The 17,598-nt window shown below is 47.4% G+C and overlaps 1 protein-coding gene across 1 annotated transcript; it reads left to right on the top strand.

Annotated features, from left to right (window-relative positions):
• Positions 1-3,385: 3,385 nt before the first annotated feature.
• On the top strand, positions 3,386-9,542 carry LOC147095725 (E3 ubiquitin-protein ligase TRIM39-like). Its single transcript, XM_085974775.1, has 2 exons — positions 3,386-3,490; positions 8,890-9,542. Exons 1-2 carry the CDS (start codon positions 3,469-3,471, stop codon positions 9,414-9,416), a joined length of 549 nt encoding a protein of 182 aa, XP_085830901.1. The 5' UTR covers positions 3,386-3,468; the 3' UTR covers positions 9,417-9,542.
• Positions 9,543-17,598: the final 8,056 nt, after the last annotated feature.

Below are 17,598 nucleotides of genomic sequence, written 5' to 3'. Positions count from 1 at the left end.
AATCATCAGGAAAATGCTGTTAAGGAAGTGGTATCAGGACACTTAGAAAATCATAACATTATTAGGCAGAGTCAACATGGTTTTATGAAAGGTAAATCGTGTTTGACAAATTTATTAGAGTTTGTTGAGGATGTAACTAACAAGGTAGATAAAGGGGAACTAGTGGATGTAGTATATCTGGATTCCAAAAAGGCATTTGATAAGGTGTCACGTAAAAGCTTATTACACAAGATAAGGGCAAATGGCATTGGGAGTAATATAGCAGCATTGATAAAGGATTGGTTAACGGACAGAAAACAGAGAGTAGGAATAAACGGGTCTTTTTCAGGTTGGCAGGCTGTAACTAGTGGGGTGTTGCAAGGATCAGTGTTGGGGCCTCAGCTATTTACAATCTATATTAATGACCTAGATGAAGGGACCGAGTGTAATGTATCCAAGTTTGCTGACGATACAAAGCTAGGTGGGACAGTAAGCTGTGAGGAGAACACAGAGTCTGCAAAGGGATATAGATAGACTGAGTGGGCAGTAAGGTGGCAGATGGAGTATAATGTGGGGAAATATAAGATTATTCACTTTGGTAGGAAGAATAGAAAAACATATTATTTTGTAAATGGTGAGAAACTTTTAAATGTTGGTGTTCAGAGAGATTTGGGTGTCCTCGTGCAAGAAACACAGAATGCTAGCATGCAGGTACAGCAAGCAATAAGGAAGGCAAATGACATGTTGGCCTTTAGTGCAAGGGGGTTGGAGTATAAGAGTAAGGAAGTCTTGCTACAATTGTACAGGGCCTTGGTGAGACCACACCTGGAATACTGTGCACAGTTTTGGTCTCCTTATCTAAGGAAGAATATACTTGCCTTGGAGGCGGTGCAACGAAAGTTCATTAGATTGATTCCTGGGATGAGAGGGCTGTCCTATGATGAGAGATTGTGTAGAATGGGCTTATACTCTCTGGAGTTTAGAAGAATGAGAGGTGATCTCATTGAAACATACAAGATTCTGAAGGGGATTGACAGGGTAGATGCTGAGAGGTTGTTTCCCCTGGCTGGAGAGTCTAGAACTATGGGGACATAGTCTCAGGATAAGGGGTGGGAATTTAGAACTGAGATGAGGAGAAATTTCTTCACTCAGAGGGTTGTGAATCTTTGGAATTCTCTGCCCCAGAGGGCTGTGAATGCTGAGTCTTTGAGTATATTCAAGGCTGAGATAGATAGATTTTTGGTCTCTAGGGGAATCAAGGGATATGGAGATCGGGTGGGCAAGTGGAGATGAGGTAGAAGATCAGCCATGATCTTATTGAATGGGGGAGCAGGCTCGAGGGGCCGTATGGCCTACTCCTGCTCCTATTTCCTATGTTCTTATGTAATCTCATATATTTGCTAAATTTGTTTCCATGTCACTGGGAAAATTTTAATATTCCGTAATATTTTTCGCCTGCCTTTGTTTTAGGACATCAACGCCATCATTGAGAGGTACGTACTCATTTCTTATGCATATTTCTTATGCATATTCAGTGATATCGACATCTTGTAACATTGAGTGCTTTGTCCCAGCAATGTTGCAATGAACAACGTTGATTCTTATCATCCAGGTTTTTGCAGATTTGTCCATGTCTTGTTCCTGTGTAAATATTTGAGTCACCCAAACACACACAAACTGGTCTTGCAATGACATGCTTTGTGAGCGTGGATCCTGATATTTCACCATTTTCTGAAAATGTGGTGGCTGAAATTGGATGGCAAGCGGGCAGTATTGCATCGGACGTCCTGTTCAGTACTCTCTGCCCCGAATTCAATCCCATTGAGGGAAGTTTCAATCAATCTCGCCCGTCAGCAAGCCCATGGGATTTGGGGGTGGGGGGGGGGGGGGCGGCACGCTAGGTTTACACCCCGCCCAATTTTAATCTCCATTGAAGGCAATAACGGGCGGGGTGTAAAACCGGCATTCCATCTGATCACATTGCACTCCTGTCTGGCCCATTAGGTTAAAATGATCCCCCCCCACTGACTTCAATCGAATCGAATATCGGGCGTGTCGTGTGGCTGGCTGCTTCTGTCTGCTTTACGTCGCCGCCCATGTCCACTGTCACCCCTGTTGTCCCCCAGCTTCTCCGGTTCCTTAGAAGAACGAGAGGTGATCTCATTGAAATGTATCAAATTCTTAAAGGGCTTGACAGGGTAGATGCAGGGAGGATGTTTCCCCTGGCTGCAGAGTCTAGAACCAGGGGTCACAGTCTCAGGATAAGAGGTCGGCCATTCAGAACTGAGATGAAGAGAAATTTCTTCACTCAGAGGGTGGGGAATCTTTGGAATTCTCTGCCCCAGAGGGCTGTGGATGCTCAGTCGTTGAGATAGATAGATTCTTGGGCACTAGGGGAATCAAGGGATATGGAGATCGGGCGGGAAAGTGGAGTTGATGTCGATTATCAGCCATGATCTTATTGAATGGCGGAGCAGGCTCGAGGGGCCGAATGGCCGACTCCTGCTCCGAATTCTTATGCTCTTATGTTACCCATTGTTGTGCACTGTCCACTGACAGAATCAGATGACCTGTCTCATGCTACTACTTCAGAAGTGGTGCCCAGGAGGCAATTCAGAGCAGAACTGAACTGCTTTTAAAAACTCGTGGAGACTGCACACGATGGCTCCGTGCTTTGACACGCGATGCATAGGTCAGATGTACCATCGTTCTGTTGTTATTGCTCCTTGCAACAGATTTGAGCAGCTGGCTGCACAAGTCCATTCTTTTATTTGTTTGTTCTTTATATGAACTCATTCATTGACAAAAGGCATCCTACCCCTTAAAACACTTCAACATCAACAGCAGTTACTATAAGGTTTTTTCATAAGAAATACACACTGAGTTTTATTAAAAGGAATAACATCCAAGCTAACTTTGCAGAGTGTCCGCTGTGGCTCAGTGAGTAGCACTCTCGCCTCTGGGTCATACGGTTGTGTGCTCAAGCCCCATGATTCCGGCTGACACGCCCAGTGCAGCACTGAGGGAGTGCTGCACGGTCTGAGGTGCCGTCTTTCAGATGAGATGTTGAACCGAGGTCCCGTCTGCCCTCTCAGGTGGATTTAAAAGATCCCACGGCCATTATTTTGCAGAAGAGCAACAGAGTTCTACCCCAGCATCTGGGCTAATATTTAACCCTCAATCAATCTCATTAAAACAGATAATCTGGCCATGATCACCTTGCTGTTTGTGGGAGCTTGCTGTGCGCAAATTGTCTGCCGCGTTTCCTACATTGCAACAGTGACGACACTTCAAAATTACTTAATTACTACATTGACGGTAAAGTGCTTTGGGACATCCTGAAGTCACGCTCTTTCTTCCTTCATACAATGATCCAAATCTCAATATTTCTTCAGGTCTGGCATCACGTTCAAGCAGCCCACTAAAGTCGCTGCCGACCTGACTCTGGGTGATTTCAATGGGCCCCTGCAGTACACAGTGTGGAAACGGATGCTGGGAGCCATCAATCCAGGTAAAGCCGGCTTTCAAATTGGCATAACGGTACAACAATGGTGGAAAGTACCCTTCTGGTACTCTTCATTTGGAAACATTAACTCCAGGTGGATTCCCCGCTCAGGCCCGAGTTAAAATTACAGTCGGGCCTCAATGATGTCACCGGGGCCGCAACAGGTTAAAGAAGGACCCTGTTGACTCCGGGCGCCTGTCCTTGCTGCCTGCTCAGGAGAGCAGGTTAAAATTGCGGGATGTTGGGATCATGGCAGCTTTCGGACAGGTAAGAGCCTGGGCGATCTTAACTGCCCGCCCGCCCGGTTTCTGCTGAACGAGAAGGGCTAAAATCACCTCCAGTGTCATTTTAAGCTACCCAGCTGGACGGGAATCCCACGGGATCTGGGGGGAGGGGGGAACGCCAGTTTTACGCCCCACCCAATATTACACTCCACTGACTTCACTGTTAAACCAGCGCTGCACCCAATCCCCGTCAGCTCACCGATGGGCGGGTCAAGTTAAAATTGCCCCCCAGTCCTGCACAGAAACAATGTGCCAATCACAACAAACCGCTTGAATAAAACTCATTTTCTTCAGGCATGCATGTGTCCTCCAGTTTCAATTAATACAACGGTTCAAGTGATTAGCGTTTATTATTTTGTGACGGTATTGGATACTCAGTCTGGGGGTAACTTTGACTTTGTGCGATAGTGTAAGACAGGCAATGGCGAATCGCCAGCCCGTTTCACATCTCCCCTGATTTTTATTTCCATTGAAGTCAAAATAAATTTTGAACAGAAATGCACATGGCGGCTGTTAACATGGTGAAGTCTGGTTAATCATGTTGAATGGCAGGTGGTATTTTACCGGTTCAATGCAGCTTTTCTGTTCAACGTGCGGGAACGATGTGATTCATTAGTTGGGCTCCATTGTAAGAATATTGGAACATAAGAACATAAGAAATAGTAGCAGGAGTCGGCAATTCGGCCCTTCGAGCCTGCTCTGCCATTCAATAAGATCATGGCTGATCTTCTACCTCAACTCCACTTTCCCGCCCGATCCCCATATCCCTTGGTTCTCCTAGAGTCCAAAAATCCATCGATCTTGGCCTTGAATATACTCAACGACTCTGCATTCACAGCCCTCTGGGGTAGAGAATTCCAAAGATTCACCACCCTCTGAGTGAAGAAATTCCTCATCTCAGTCCTAACTGGCCGGCCCCTTATTCTGAGACTGTGACCCCTGATTCTAGGCTCCCCAGCCAGGGGAAACATCCTCCATGGATCTGCACTGTCAAACCCTGTAAGAATTTTGTATGTTTCAATGAGATCACCTCTCATTCTTCTAAACTCTAGAGAATATAGGCCTAGTCTACTCAATCTCTCCTCATAGGACAATCCCCCCATCCCAGGAACCAATCTGGTGAACCTTCATTGCACTCCCTCTATGGCAAGTATATCCTAGGGGTAAATTGTCATATATTCTGAATGCTACTAACCATCATGCTCTGCAGGCTGTGTTGTGTCTTTTGTGGAGTGTGTTTATTTTATTCATGGGATGTAGGCATCACTGGCAAGGCTAGCATTTATTGCCCATCCCAAATTGCCCTTGAGAGGATGGTGGTGAGCTGCCGCCTTGAACCGCTGCAGTCCATGTGGTGAAGGTACTCCCACAGTGCTGTTAGGGAGGGAGTTCCAGGATTTTGACCCAGCGATGATGAAGGAATGGCAATATACTTCCAAGTCAGGATAGTGTGTGACTTGGAGGGGAACTTGGAGGTGGTGGTGTTCCCATGCGCCTGCTGCCCTTGTCCTTCTAGGTGGTAGAAGTCGTGGGTTTGGGAGGTGCTGCCGAAGAAGCCTTGGCGAGTTGCTGCAGTGCATCTTGTAGATGGTACACACTGCAGTCACGGTACGCCAGTGTTGGAGGGAGTGAATGTTTAAGGTGGTAGATGGGGTGCCGATCAAGCAGGCTGGATGGTGTCGAGCTTCTTCAATGTTGTTGGAGCTGCACCAATCCAGGAAAGTGGAGAGTATTCCATTACACTCCTTACTTGTGCCTTGTAGATGGTGGAAAGGCTGTGGGGAGTCAGGAGGTGAGACTCGCCGCAGAATACCTAGCCTCTGACCTGCTCTTGTAGCCACAGTATTTACGTGGCTGGTCCAGTTAAGTTTCTGGTCAATGGTGACCCCCAGGATGTTGATAGTGGGCGATTCAGCGATGGTAATGCCATTGAATGTCAAGGGGCGGTGGTTAGACTCTTGCTTGTTGGAGATAGTCATTGCCTGGCACTCGTGTGGCCTATTCTGCTGAATTTCAAATGGTCAACCTTTGACTGGTGACTAACCCTTGATACCCTTACTGTGAGGCAAAGCAGTTTTATGATAAAAGAGGAACAAGTGCCCCAAAACAGAGCAATAGTCTAAAGATAGCGATAAAACCAGGACAGTGACGAGGGAGCTAGATAAGTGCGGTCCAACAAACTAGCCACCTTGAAAACAACCTTGCAAACAGTCTTGTGGGGAGATGAGTAATGTTAAAACAAGTTGCCCATCTTGTATTCTTTGGAAAACAAGTTATTAAAATCATAGAAATTTAAGGCACAGTACTCTAGCTGTGGCCTAACTCGTGTTTTATACAGTTCTAGCATAACCTCCCTGCTCTTATATTCTATGACTCGACTAATAAAGGAAAGTATCCCGTATGCCTTCAGGGATCTGTGGATATGCACTCCAAGGTCCCTCTGTTCCTCTACATTTCTCAGTGTCCTACCATTTATTGTGTATTCCCTTGCCTTGTTAGCCCTCCCCAAATGCATTACCTCACACTTCTCCGGATTGAATTCCATTTGCCACTTTTCTGCCTACCTGACCAGTCCATTGATATCCTCCTGCAGTCTACAGCTATCTTCCTCACTATCAACTACACGGCCAATTTTTGTATCATCTGCAAACTTCTCAATCATGCCCCCTTACATTGAAGTCTAAATCATTGATGTATACCACAAAAAGCAGGGGACCTCCACCTATTAATAAGGGTCTTGTGAATAACAAACCCCTTATATACAGTGAGGTTTCTGCCGAGGGGGGTCATAAAAACCCAGGATCGTTTGAGCTCGGGGCAGCGGAATCAGCGAAGACCATCCAGCACACCCAACATTTGCCTAGCTGTCAGAGAACGTGAAGTGGCTACACCACCAACTTGATTGCGACCTCTGCCCAGAGATTAAATGGGGTAATATGGTTATAATCTCTAATATTGGTGTGGGAGCCCTCTCTGTATTAATATAATTGTCTTCTAATTTATTGATGCATACTTTGACTTAACTATTAATAAATGAGGCATTGATTATCACTCGGCATCACGTTCGAATCTGTCACACCATGACACGTTTTTTTTATATATATCTGAATGACCTGGATATTGGAATACTGAGTAGAATTTCTAAATTTGCCAATGACACCAAACTTGGGGGTGCTGCAAACAGTGATGATGATATCAATCGACTGCAACAGGACATAGAAAGGCTGGCAGAATGGGCAGACAAGTGGCAGATGGAATTTAATACAGAGAAGTGTGAGACAGAAGGAACAGGGAGAGGCAATATACACTTAATGGCACAGTTTTAAAGAGTGTGCAGGGACAGAGGGACCTGGGAGTTAATGTGCATCGGCCCCTGAAGGTGGCAGGACAGATTGAGAGAGTGGTTAGCAAAGCATATGGGATCTTGGGCTTCATAAATAGAGGTATTGAGTACAAAAGTAGAGAAGTTATGCTGAACCTTTATAAAGTGCTGGTTAGGCCCCAACTGGAGTAACATAGAAACATAGAAACATAGAAGACAGGAGCAGGAGTAGGCCATTCGGCCCCTCGAGCCTGCTCCGCCATTCAATGCAATCATGGCTGATCATCCAAATTCAGTGCCCGGTCCCTGCTTTCTCCCCATACCCCTTGATCCCTTTAGCCTTAAGAAATATATCCAACTCCTTCTTGAATATATTTAATGTATTGGCCTCTACTGCCTTCTGTGGTAGAGAATTCCACAGGTTCACCACTCTCTGGGTGAAGAAATTCCTCCTCATTTCTGTCCTAAATGGCTTACCCCTTATCCTTAGACTGTGAGCCCTGGTTCTGGACTCCCCGACCATCAGGAACATCCTTCCAGCATCTAGTCTGTCCAGTCCTGTCAGAATTTTATAAGTTTCAATGAGATCCCCTCTCATTCTTCTAAACTCCAGCGAGTACAAGCCCAATCGACCCAATCTCTCCTCATACGTCATTCCTGCCATCCCAGGTATCAGCCTGGTGAATCTTTGCTGAACTCCTTCCATGGCAAGAACATCCTTCCTCAGATAAGGTGACCAAAACTGCACACAATACTCAAGATGTGGTCTCACCAAGGCCCTGTATAACTGCAGCAAGATATCCTTGTTCCTGTACTCAAACCCTCTCACTACGAAGGCCAACATGCCATTTGCCTTCTTAACCGCCTGCTGCACCTGCATGCTTACCTTCAGTGACTGGTGCACAAGGACACCCAGGTCTCGTTGCACTTCCCCTTCTCCCAATCAATTGCCATTCAGATAATAATCTGCCTTCCTGTTTTTGCCACCAAAGTGGATAACCTCGCACTTATCCAGTATTTCGTCCAGTTCTGGTCACCACACTTTAGGAAGGATGTGAAGGCCCTTGAGAGGGTGCAGAGGAGATTCACCAGAATGGCTCCGGGGATGGGGGATCTTAGCTACAAGGACAGGTTGGAGAAGCTGAATTTGTTTTCATTAGAGCGAAGGAGGTTGAGGTTGATTTGATAGAGGTGTACAAGATTATGACGGGTTTGGATAGGCTAGACGGGGAAAGGCTTTTCCCACTAGTTGATGATACAAGGACTAGGGGACACAGATTTAAGGTTTTGGCAACAGATACAGTGGGGGATGTGAGGAAAAACTTTTTGACGCAGCGAGTGTTGAGGACCTGGAACTTGCTGCCGATGGAAGTGGTGGAAGCGGAGACACTCGATGTTTTCAAGGGGAGACTGGATAGGCACTTGAGGGAGATAAACCTGCAGGACTACGGGGATAGAGCGGGGGAATGGGACTGACTGGATTGCTCTTCAGAGAGCCGGCATGGACTCGGTGGGCCAAATGGCCTCCTTCTGTGCCATTATGACTCTCTGACGCCACTCCTACAGGCGCTCGGTAGCAACTGCTGCATAAGATCATAAGGAACAGGAGTCGGCTATTCAGCCCCTCCAGCCTGTCTTGGCACTCAGTTTGATCTCAGCTGATCTGCACTTCAACCCATTTATCCGCTTTTGATGCCCTGATGCCCTTCGTGGCCGCCAATTATTGTTGTGGGTGAGCTCGCACGGCTCAAACGTAAAATAAAATAAAACACTGCAGCACTCTTCACACTCCGTTTCAGCTCCGGCTTCCCTGACCCTGGATCCGAAGACGGCCAACCCCTTCCTGGAACTGTCTGACGACTGGACCGAGGTGAGACTGGTGGAGGAGCGACAGGACGTTGTGGACAATGCCGAGAGATTCACCGCCTGCCTCTGCGTCCTGGGCGCCGAGATGTTCACAGCCGGGAGACACTACTGGGAGGTGGAGGTGGGCCACAACACGGCCTGGATTGTGGGGGTCGCCAAGGAGTCGACCCAGCGGAAGAAGGACATCACGCTGAAACCCGAGAACGGCTTCTGGGCCCTGGAGCTGCTGTTTTGGAAGTACCAAGCTCTGACCTCACCTCCGACCCGCCTCCATCCGAAAGTGAGGCCCACGAAGCTGGGTGTTTTCCTGGACTATGCGGCGGGGCAGGTGTCACTGTGCGATGCTGGCGACATGTCCCACCTCTACACCTTCGCTGACACGTTCACTGAGAAACTCCGCCCTTTCTTCTGGACTGCTTGCAAAGGAGGGTCGCTAAAGCTCTCCGCCGTACGCGTATGAAGGGCAACGAAATAAAACCGCTGGTGCCGAAAGCTGAGATCGCCAGACAAACCCGCTCGATAAATTAATATTAGGAATGGATTAATATCATCATATGTCAGCGCCCCCCCAGTAACAACACAATACAGTGGAGTGCAGTCTGCAATCCTCGAATAAATACATTTAAAGCAAAAATCAAGATGTTGGAAATACATTGGGGTAATCTTAACTTTCGGTGATAGTGCAATATGGGTGATTTCAAATTAGATATCAAACGAAGTCAATGGAAGGGAATATTAGGTGAAGGATTTAATGTTTGATACTGGATGGGGTGCCGATCAAGCGAGTTGCTTTGTCCTGGATGGTGTCGAGCTTCTTGAGTGTTGTTGGAGCTGCCCTCATCCAGGCAAGTGGAGAGTATCCGTCACACTCTCCTGATGTTAACAGAAACAAATCAGGATGATACTGAATTCTTCTTCCTGGAATCGTAGACAGGGGTAGGTAAAGAGAAGAGCGAACACTCTATGTGGAAAATTCTCTGCACGGTATCGACGCGGCCAATTCTACACACTCACCCAGAGTTAAAATGACCCCCCAGCAAGTCCGACAGCAGCGGAAATAGAAACAAAGATTTTAACTTAACCCATGGGGTGGGAATCCCATGGGATCGGGTGGAACGACACTTTTACACTCCGCCCGATAATGACTTCAATGGGGAATGAAATCTGGGCGGAGTGTGAAACCAGCATTGCCCCCAATCCCGCCAGTTTCCCGACGGGCGAGTGAGGTTAAGATTGCCCCCTGAAGGGCTAACTTTTCATTGGTGTTCTGCTGAAGCAGTGGACATGTTTCTTCTTAGGCAGTCCCTCGGAACCGAGGATGACTTGCTTCCACATTAAAAATAAGTTTGCAGGTGACTGATGAGTCCAGTGCGGGACCTACAGTCTCTGTCACAGGTGGGGCAGACGGTGGTTGAAGGGGCGGGTGGGTGGCGTGCTTGGGTTGACGTGTGCTCCTTCCGCTGTTTGCGCTTGACTTCCGCTTGCTCCCGGCGAAGAGACTCAAGGTGTTTGGCGCCTTCCCGGATGCTTCTCCTCCACTTTGTACGATCTTGGGCCAGGGATTCCCAGGTGTCGGTGGGGATGTTGCACTTTTTCAAGGAGACTTTGAGGGTGTCCTTGAAGCGTTTCCTCTGCCCACCTGGGGCTCTCTTGCCGTGTCAGAGCTCCGAGTAGAGCGCTTGTTTTGGGAGTCTCGTATCGGGCATGTGGACGATGTGACCCGTCCATCGGAGCTGATCGAGCGTGGTCAAAGCTTCAATGCTGGGAATGTTGGCCTGAGCAAGAACACTGACGTTGGTGCGCCTATCCTGCCAATGGATTTGCAGGATCTTGCGGGGGCAGCGTTGGTGGTACCTCTCCAGTGCTTTGAGGTGCCTGCTGTACATGGTCCACGTCTCTGAGGCATACAGGATGACGGGTATTACTACTGCTCTGTAGACCATGAGCTTAGTGCTGGGTTTGAGGTCCTGGTCTTCAAACACTCTCTTCCTCAGGCGACCGAAGGCTGCACTGGCACACTGAAGGTGGTGTTGGACTTCATCATCGATGTCTGCCCTTGTTGACAGTAGGCTCCCGAGGTATGGAACGTGGTCCACGTTGTCCAAGGCCTTGTCATCGATTTTGATAATCAGGGGGCAGTACTGTGTGGTGGCGGCAGGTTGGTAGAGGACCTTTGTCTTACGGATGTTTAGTGTAAAGCCCATGCTCTCGTACGCTTCAGTGAAGGTGTTGACGAAGGTTTGGAGTTCGACCGCCAATCCTGACTCACCTGCCCCGTACGGCCAGCAGTTTCTGTTCATTTCAGTGCATTGTGGAACTTGGTCGGTTCCCCCCTGATCTCCCAGGAGCTGATGGTCCACTGCTTGTTGCAATGGGCCAGGCGGGAAGTTTCAGCCACCGTGCGCGCATACATACCGCTCCTGAAGGAGTTTGTGATGCTCATGGCCTGGGAGGAGATGCCAGTGTCAGGGTCATCACTTTGTAGATGTAGATCGAGTAACTCTGCTTCCTCGACCATCTCCGCTTCTTACCGATTACTCGCGGCTTTCTTGGCGCCCTTCTTGAGGCGGCGTGTCAGAATCTAAACATGTCCACCGCTTCAGTAGAATGGCAATGAAAAGTTAACCTTCCAGGGCTGATTTTAACCTAACCCGCCCATCGGGAAACTGGTTTCTGCTCCTCGGACATCATCACTCACTTGTTTCAGCAATTTGTTTTCCTTTTCTCGCGCTCTCTTAAAAAGTTGAACTCATAGATTTTACCATTGCAATGAAAGCTGCATTGAAATAAATCTCCCGGGCTCTCTCGTTTGGCGCCCTCCGTGTGAGGAAGACAATCGCCCTCGTGCAGCGATGGCCAGCATCGCGACACACGATGCCCAATGGCCCACAAGCCGATTGACAGGGCACCCTTGTCAGGGCACCAATCCAAAGCCGAAAGCGAGAAGAAGACCAAACTATGACTCCCGCTTGAAGACGTCGGCCGTGAAATCGGACAAGGCCAGAGACGCAAAGCAGGCGGCATCGCATCGCCCGCCCGTTATGTGAGTCACACGATATTCACGCCCATTGGTTTCACTGGAACTGAACATCTGGCGTGCCCGACAAGGGCTGAGAAATGGGATTCCGCCTGTTTTTGCACCCCCACCCATGCCCACTTTTGGCCCTTCATCTGGCATTTACTGATGGAGAGGCTTTACCGGGCGCGTTATGCCGCACCAGGCTGTGTTACATCTGATCCGGACGTCCATTCATGTTGGCTTGCTATGCCTGGAATGGGCAAGTGCTCCATTATCCAGCGCCAGACGGACATTGCTCCTCTCAATGAGCCCCAACACAACAAAGGGATTCACAACAAATGGTTCCAGCAGGTGTCAACCTAGCAACAGAGGCAGCAACCTTTCTGTCAATGTCACTGAGCAAGAAACGGCTCTGTTGGGTAGTTGGCAAAGGAGAGGGATAAAAAAACACACCTAAATAATGATCAGCGTGGCGTGCTGAACAATTCCGTGCACAATTAATCTAAGGCAGGCTTACTGTATTTAAACATAGCAGCCATCTATACTTGTAGGGTGCAATAACTGAGTTTTACGTGTTTCTTTTGCCATTCTCTGGTTTATTAAAACAGATAATTTGCCTTAAAACCGAAGAAACCTGATTGCTTCGATAATTGAAGCAGGAATTATTATTCTGATCGCTCTGCATCCCATCTAATCGAATTGAGCATGTTCAGGTTGAAATAATAAACAGACTAAAGTGTGTTACCCGTCAATGAAAAGTATTCTGCATTTATTTTATTGGGATAATTATCTACCTGGGGTCAGATGGCTAAATGGCATCGTTTGCTCGCCAAGCTATTTGATGCGATTAAATCTGCCTGATCCCGTAGTTCAGGTGGACCCATGAGATTGAAGGCCAGTGTTTAAAGAAGAGGAGTGTTCCTCCTCCTGTCCTGGCCAATATCTCCCCCCTACTCCTGGGGTAATAACAGAAAGGGGAAGCATTAGTATTTCATGAGGAATGGTCTCTCTCTCTCTCTGTACTTTGGGCCAGTGTTACCAAGTATGAATGTCATAATGGCAAAATATTGAGCAAAGAAAGACTTGCATTTATATAGCGCCTTTCACAACCACCGGACGTCCCAAAGCGTTTTGCAGCCAATGAAGTATTTTTTGAAGTGTAGTCACTGTTGTAATGTAGGAAACGTGGCAGCCAATTTGTGCGCAGCAAGCTCCCACACACAGCAATGTGATAATGACCAGATAATCTGTTTAACGATGTCGATTGATGGTTTAATATTGGCCCAGGACACAGGGGAAAACTCCCCTGCTTGTCTTCAAAATAATGGCTGTGGGATCTTTTACATCCTCCCGAGAGAGCAGACGGGACCGCGGTTTAACATCTCACCTGAAAGATAGCACCTCCAGCAGTGGGAGTGTGTTCAAGCCTCTGAGAGTGGGACTTGAACCCATGACCTTTGGACTCAGAGGTGAGGGTGTGACCCACTGAGCCACAGCTGATGCTCCTCTGAGATCATCAAAGTCATGGTTTAGTCTTGACCCTCTGCTGTGATTGAACACTCAGCTTGTTCAAAGCTCGCCTGTGTGCAGCTGTGCTTGGTCAAACCGGTTCACCTTTGACCTCAATGATTGTCGAGTAGTTGCCATTTCCTCTCAGTAGGTGGCGCTTCTAGGTACGGAGCGAGAGTCGGCGGGAATCGCGGAGCAGAGCGGCGGCGGCAGTATAAAAGGCTCCAGAGACCCAGGTAGGCCTCAGTGCGGAGCGAGAGTCAGCGGGAATTGCGGAGCAGAGCGGCGGCGGCAGTATAAAAGGCTCCAGAGACCCAGGTAGGCCTCAGTGCGGAGCGAGAGTCAGCGGGAATTGCGGAGCAGAGCGGCGGCGGCAGTATAAAAGGCTCCAGAGACCCAGGTAGGCATACCAGTCTGCAGTCTCTGAGCTCAGAGGGAGGGAGAGAAGTAAAAAATAATTGAAGTGTGACATCACCAGAAAGCAAAATGATTGGTTGGTGAGTATTTCTCTCTTTTAAACTTAAACTCTGTGGTTTATAGTTACTAAGGTCTCTCTGGTGTAGCGGGGACTGTTCGTAAACTTAACTGTAGTGTAATTAGTGGGATTGATTGATTTAATTCAATTTCAATTAATAAAAGGGTAAGTCATGGCAGGACAGCCCGGCCACATGGTATGCTCCTCCTGCGATATGTGGGAACGCAGGGACACTTCCTGTGTCCCTGACAACTACGTGTGCAGGAAGTGCATCCAGCTGCAGCTACTGACAGACCGCATTGCGGCACTGGAGTTGCGATTGGCATAAAAATAAAACAAAAAAGGTGACTCAACCATGGCTAACAAGGGAAATTAGGGATAGCATAAGATCCAAGGAGAGGACATATAAATTGGCCAGAAAAAGCAATAATCCTGAGGATTGGGAGCAGTTTAGGATTCAACAAAGGAGGACAAAGGGATTAATTAAGAAGGGGAAAATAGAATATGAGAGTAAGCTTGCAGGGAACATAAAAACTGACTGTAAAAACTTTTATAGATATGTGAAGAGAAAAAGATTGGTGAAGTCAAGCGTAGGTCCCTTGCAGTCAGACTCAGGGGAATTTATAATGGGGGACAAAGAAATGGCAGACCAGCTAAATACATATTTTGGTTCTGTCTTCACAAAGGAGGACACAAATAACCTCCCAGAGATGCTGGGGAACATAGGGTCTGAAGAAAGGGTGGAACTGAAAGAAATCAGTATTTGTAGGGAAATGGTGTTAGGGAAATTGATGGGACTGAAGGCCGATAAATCCCCAGGGCCTGATAATCTACATCCTAGGGTACTTAAGGAAGTGGCCCGAGAAATAGTAGATGCTTTGCTGATCATCTTCCAGAACTCGATAGACTCTAGAGCAGTACCCATGGATTGGAGGGTAGCTAATGTTACCCCACTATTCAAAAAAGGTGGTAGAGAAAAAGCGGGGAATTATAGACTGGTAAGCCTGATATCGGTAGTGGGGAAAATGCTAGAGTCTATTATAAAAGATGTAATAGCAGAGCACTTGGAAAGCAGTGACAGGATCGGACAAAGTCAACATGGATTTACAAAAGGTAAATCGTGCTTGACTAATCTACTGGAATTTTTTGTGGATGTAACTGGTAAAATAGATAAGGGAGAACCAGTGGATGTGGTGCATTTGGACTTTCAGAAGGCTTTCGATAAGGTCCCGCATAAGAGATTAGCGTGCAAAATTAAGGCACATGGGATTGGGGGGCAAGGTATTGACTTGGATGCAGAACTGGTTGGCGGATAGAAAGCAAAGAGTTGGAATAAACGGGTCATTTTCCGAGTGGCAGGCAGTGACTAGTGGGGTACCGCAAGGATCGGTCCTAGGACCCCAGCTGTTCACAATATATATTAATTATCTGGACGAGGGAATTGGATGTAATATCTCCAAATTTGCAGACGACACAAAGCTGGGTGGGAGGGTATGCTGTGAGGAGGATGTTGTGAAACTCCAGTACGATTTGGACAGGTTGGGTGATTGGGCAGAAACAAATGCACTATAATGTGGATAAATGTGAGGTTATCCACTTTGGTGGCAAAAACAGGAAGGCAGATTATTATTTGAATGGCAATAGATTGGGAGAAGGGGAAGTGCAAAGAGACCTGGGTGTTCTTGTGCACCAGTTGCTGAAGGTAAGCATGCAGGTGCAGCAGGCGGTTAAGAAGGCAAATGGTATGTTGGCCTTCGTAGCAAGAGGGTTCGAGTACAGGAACAAGGATGTCTTGCTGCAGTTGTACAGGGCCTTGGTGAGACCACATCTTGAGTATTGTGTGCAGTTTTGGTCGCCTTATCTGAGGAGGGATGTTCTTGCCATGGAAGGAGTGTAGCGAAGATTCACCAGGCTGATACCTGGGATGGCAGGAATGACGTATGAGGAGAGATTGTGTCGATTGGGCTTATACTCACTGGAGTTTAGAAGATTGAGAGGGGATCTCATCGAAACGTATAAAATTCTGTCAGGCCTGGACAGACTAGATGCAGGAAAGATGTTTTCGATGGCCGGGGAGTCCAGAACCAAGGTATCATAGTCTAAGGATAAGGAGTAAGTCATTTAGGACTGAGATGAGGAGGAATTTCTTCACCCAGAGAGTGGTGAACCTGTGGAATTCTCTGCCACAGAGGGCGGTGGTGGCCAGTTCATTAAATATATTCAAGAAGGAGTTGGATATATTTCTTAAAGCTAAAGGGATCAAGGGATATGGGGAGAAGGCAGGGACAGGGTACTGAATTTGGATGATCAGCCATGATCTCATTGAATGGCGGAGCAGGCTCGAGGGACCGAATGGCCTACTCCTGCTCCTAGCTTCTATGTTTCTATGCTTCTACTGTTTGTAATTTGGGCTAGTTTTTAGCTTTGGGTGTAAAACGGGCGATATCGAATTGACCGCCCCGGTAAACACCTCGCCCTACTTTTCCTTGGGTTGGACTTCAATGGAAAGGCAATGCACTGCGCTAACCCTCCCCAGAGCTTCCAGAGTCGCGTTTTAGTATTTTCATTAGAGAGCTTATGGGGTCAATTTTTATCCCCCTTTGCTGGTGGGAAGCTGACAGGAGCGGGTCAGGAGGATTGGGTGGGGCGTATAATGGGCAGCTGACCTGCTACCACCAATATCCCCCCCTGCCCTGGATTGGTTGGGATAATGGGGGTAATTTTAACCAAACTCACTGGCCGGGAAACCAACTGGATCGGGTGGAATGCCAGTTTTAATGACTTCAATGCAGAGTAATATTGGGTGGGGTGTAAAACCGGCATCCCACCCAATCCCCTGAGTTTCCTGCCCAGTGAGTTAGGTTAAAATTACCCCCAATGCGTCTACATTTATAATGGGACTGCCTATGTAAACATGTCATGCTGTAATTACCTCCTCCAGCCAGTGGTGGTGCTGTGCCAGTTATGTCCAGTCGCACCAATCATAGAATCATAGAACGATACAGCACAGAAGGAGGCCATCCAGCCTGTGCCGGCTCTTTGCAAGTGCTATCCACTTAATCCCATTCCCCGCTCTTTCCCCATTGCCCTGCACATTTCCCCTTCAATTATTTATCTAATTCCCTTTTGAAAGTTATTATTGAATCTGCTTCCACTGCCCTTTCAGGCAGTGCATTCCAGATCATGACAATTAGCAGCTCTTTTGTCAATTCCACATGTTATTGATGCCTAAGTTGCAGAATGAACTGTCACTTACTTTGATGTGTTAAACTATATAAGTAACTGAGGACACTTTAGGAAGAATCTCCAGGCGTTAGAGAGGGTGCAGATGAGATTTACTAGAATGTTTACCAGGGATGAGGGACTTCAGTTATGTGGAGAGACTGGAGAAGCTGGGATTGTTCTCCTTAGAGCAGTAAAGGTTAAGGGGAGATTTAATTGAGGTGTTCCAAATTACAAAGGATTTTGATAGAGCAAATAAGGAGAAACTGTTTCCACTGGCAGGAGGGTCGGTAACCAGAGGACACAGATTTAAGGTAATTGGCAAAATTTCTAACATGCGTCAGAATTTCTAACAGTGGCCCGTTATTATAGAATCATAGAATGGTTCCAGCACAGAAGGAGGCCATTCAGCCTGTG

Source organism: Somniosus microcephalus, unplaced genomic scaffold (assembly GCF_052327205.1).
Source record: "Somniosus microcephalus isolate GS21.2 unplaced genomic scaffold, FLI_Smic_1.0 unresolved_chr1, whole genome shotgun sequence".
NCBI classification, from domain to species: Eukaryota; Metazoa; Chordata; class Chondrichthyes; order Squaliformes; family Somniosidae; genus Somniosus; species Somniosus microcephalus.
This window is presented reverse-complemented; position numbering and strand designations above follow the sequence as displayed.